Source organism: Photinus pyralis, unplaced genomic scaffold (genome assembly GCF_008802855.1).
Source record: "Photinus pyralis isolate 1611_PpyrPB1 unplaced genomic scaffold, Ppyr1.3 Ppyr1.4_LG7, whole genome shotgun sequence".
In the NCBI taxonomy this organism is placed as follows: domain Eukaryota; kingdom Metazoa; phylum Arthropoda; class Insecta; order Coleoptera; family Lampyridae; genus Photinus; species Photinus pyralis.
This window is the reverse complement of record NW_022170738.1, coordinates 27586365-27590140: the sequence shown is the minus strand read 5'-3', so window position 1 is coordinate 27590140 and position 3776 is coordinate 27586365. Positions and strand designations below refer to the sequence as shown.

At 41.5% G+C, this 3776-nt stretch overlaps 1 protein-coding gene across 1 annotated transcript; it reads left to right on the top strand.

Annotated features, from left to right (window-relative positions):
* Positions 1–213: 213 nt before the first annotated feature.
* LOC116176296 (uncharacterized protein DDB_G0292186-like) lies at positions 214–3426 on the top strand. Its single transcript, XM_031494789.1, has 4 exons — positions 214–305; positions 942–1123; positions 1175–1319; positions 1373–3426. The coding sequence occupies exons 1-4, from the start codon at positions 275–277 to the stop codon at positions 3241–3243; spliced, it is 2229 nt and encodes a 742-aa protein (XP_031350649.1). The 5' UTR covers positions 214–274; the 3' UTR covers positions 3244–3426.
* The last annotated feature ends 350 nt before the right edge of the window (positions 3427–3776 follow it).

Below are 3776 nucleotides of genomic sequence, written 5' to 3'. Positions count from 1 at the left end.
TGGACATCAAATTTCGGAAGTTTACAGTCCCCTAATTTATTAAACAGCAAAACGAGGTGAACTGTAAAATTATGTCTCGCATTATTACCGTTCACCTCACAATAAGGTAATTGCATAACGCTTGTTCAATTGCATAGGTACTGTATAACATTCTTTTAAGAATCCCCAGTTATGGAATCTGTAGCCTCAAGCAACGTCTTGTTGAGGATAATCCTTTCACTAACATGGTTTGAAGATGCGCTCTTAGGCTTCAGTCAGCGTCCGACCTGCAATCATGATAGGTGTTAGTGTATTTATTATAATAGGTGAGTACAAAAAAGAATTCGCTCGCCCGAGGCGTACGAGGATTCTCCCATTTAGTGCAGTGATTTAATTTTGTGCGTTTTTTTTCCCGCCAAAATCCGACGAATTTTGTGCGCGATTTTAAGGGGTATGTAATTAAATTTAGAGGTATTCTCAACTAGTGGAATGTATGTCAAATGCGAATTGGGATTTGCGAGGGTGCTCTTTTGCCTGCGTGAAATCTGTTATATAATTATTTGATACAGCGCTCTCTCAAGTGAAACAATAATGCAATTATCTTTAGTTCTCAGGCTTGAACCGTGCCTGAACCTAATCAAGTTGCAAAATTGTATTTTTTCCAGTTGCCTCCGTAATTCCGTTAGGATAAAAACGAAATCGAACTGTTTTCGCTTAATTCGCTCCCTCCGCTGGTACAGTTAAGATAAATTAGAAATTTTACGACGTTCATGTGAATACCATTAATTACTTATTTGGCATCGCAATCACGAACTAAGTTTCTCCATACTTGTAATACAACAAAGGGGTTTTAATTAACGATAACTTGTAAAGGCATTGTGCAAAGCTGCCTTGGATTACTATCAGTTCGTCGCTAATTTTAATTTTAAAACGCTTTATAACAATAAAATTTAATATTTCAGCGGTGTGCGCGGAATGGAGTTCCGCTCAATTTCTCAATCACCGGCCGTATCCAACTTACAGCTTAGAGAACATGCCGGATACGGGTTTCTCATGTAGGGATAAAATTTTAGGAGGCTATTACGCTGATCCTGAAACGCAGTGCCAAATGTTCCATGTCTGCGTAAAAGTCTCGGGTGTTGGTGTAAGTTTTATTGCGCTAACTATGGCTGTGTTTCACGGAATTATTGTGTAGGTACAAGATTTTCGTTTCCTTTGCTCAAATGGCACCGCTTTTGATCAGGATCATCAGATCTGTGCAGATTGGCAGGACGTGGATTGCGATGCTACAACGCTTTACTATTCGAGCGACAACTTCGACCTTTACCGTATCGGTTCAGGTACTTTCACTTTCGCAATCTTGGCATCGTTTAATATTTACGTTTTCGTTTAGGTTTTGAATCGAAAGCTGTGAAATACGGTGAAGATGAAGAACCGTTCTCGCTGCAGCGCGCTGAGACGGGTGACGTAAGGATAAACCGCGAGCATCAAGCGCAGAGAATTAATCAACAGCGCGAGAACTACAATTATAGGCCCTCTAACAATCAGCAACATAATACTAATCGTAACTCCTATAATAGCAATAATAGCGAAAAGGATATCTTTAAGAGCTCCAGCAGCTCGAATTTCTTTAACAACAGAAATGGTGGTAAAGAAACCGATGATGACGATTATGAATCTGGCGGAAACCAAAATCAGGATAATGACCAATACCAAAGGCGAAAATTATCCGGACGCAAGCAGAATCGGCGGCCTATTAACGAAAATTCGACTGAGAGACCTCGACCGAATGGCTTCTCAAACAATTTTGCCGGTAGTAGTTATTTGCCATCTAGCACAACTGTTCGTTCAACCCCCGTTGTCACTGAAAACCCCCAGTATAACCCAAGAACTCGCCCACGCGCTCGAGTTAGCCCCCAATACAACAACGCCGATAACTTCCGCCAATCGACAGGTAAAGGGTACGAAGATGATGGTAGATACCGCGGAGAGAATAATAATAATAATAATGGGCAGTATAATCGTAATTTCCCAACTACCCAATACGCAGTGAGTACCCCCACGCCATTTAAACAGTATAATGGAGAAAATAGTACACCCAGATATAATTTTAATCCCTCGACTTCATCGGCTCCACAAACTCAGGCGCGATCGACGGAAAACTACCCCTCAGCATTCAGTCAACCCCAACAAAGATACCAGAATGCTCAAAGGGTAACTGAAAATTACCCCTCAACTAACTTAAATAAACAAGAAAACTACCAGACAGCTTCTGTGCAAACGCAAACGCAGACTAGAGAAGCAGAAATCTACCGCAATACGGCTCAGCAGCAACAACAGCAGCAATATTACAAGGATCAATACGAAACGACGAAAGTGAAACCGTATGAAAGTTATCCCACCGCGTATAATACTCAAACGAAAAAACCAACAACCCCATTTAAACAAGCAGAGAATTATCCAACAACGTACTCGCCAAAACAAACCAAAGATTTTAAGAACGTACCTTATACGCAACAATCGAGCACATACTCTCCGGAAACCAACCCTACCTACACCCAAGGAAATCAGCAGCCAACAACCTACAATAGGCCAAGTGTTTCTATCCAACACACCCCTCCGGTAACTAACCATCAGCAGCAGGACACAGTAAAAACAACATTCAACACAAGTCCGCCCAGTAGTCAACCAACAATTAATCAACACCCGACTTTCAAACAAACACCAATCTACAACTCGGCACCAATTCAGCGTCAAACACCCCAATACACCCAATACACACCGACCGTTCCGCGCATCACAACCCCATACCACTCATCAACCACCCCCGCAATTCCTCGCCGGTCGAATCGCTTCGACGAAACGCAATACGACGACGGATCCTACAACTCCAAATACGACAACGAGGACGACAAGCGCGACGAGGAATTCCTGAAGGCGGCCCACAGCATAAACATCGCGAGCAGCCGAAACGAGTACAACCAAAACAGCAGGAACGCGCCGTCGACGACGCAAAAACCGCGACCGTTCTCCGTCACGCCCGCCCCCTACAAACCGACCGAGAACCTAACGACCCACAGGCCGAACGTCAGCAAACAATCGCCGCCGCCACCGGCGACGAACAATTACAGAAGTACAGCGCCCGCGAAAAAGGTTAAGGATGTCAGTTACGATTACGCCTATTACGACACGAACGTCGGCAGCGATCACGAGTACGATATAGCGGTGGATATCGAAAAATCAGTTAAAAGTAAAAAACAATAGATTTAGTATTATTAGTATAGTGATATCTTTAATTTCATGCATCTCTCTATTTAAAAATGTTTTACCTTGAAACTGTTTCAACTGTGAGTTTTTTTCCTTTTTTTCGTTAATTTAATTACTTTGTCCTAATTATTGTACATATTGTATTATTTTATTATAAAAAGTTTTTTTTACGTTGTGTTACGCAAGGGTCCACGTTTTTTTGAGTGTAATGTGTTTCGTTGGTACTTGCAAATGATCTTTCACACTCTACCCCTGATTGAATTTGGAATCAGTACATAATTAGAACATTTTGATAAAAAAATACACTACGGTTGTTGTAAGACATTCTTTCAGATCACATACTTTTTCAAAAGCTTAAAAGAAAACGGCTTGTTCAGATTATCTCTTGTCTTTCTTGGGGGGTCCAAGAACCTTTGACACGCGTACCTCTTTTATAATAATCAAGAAGCCCGCAGTTCTTTAGTGGAGTGTGTATAGTCTATCATTTGTTCCTTACTCTATTAATCTAATAACTCGTTTTCAAATTTCAT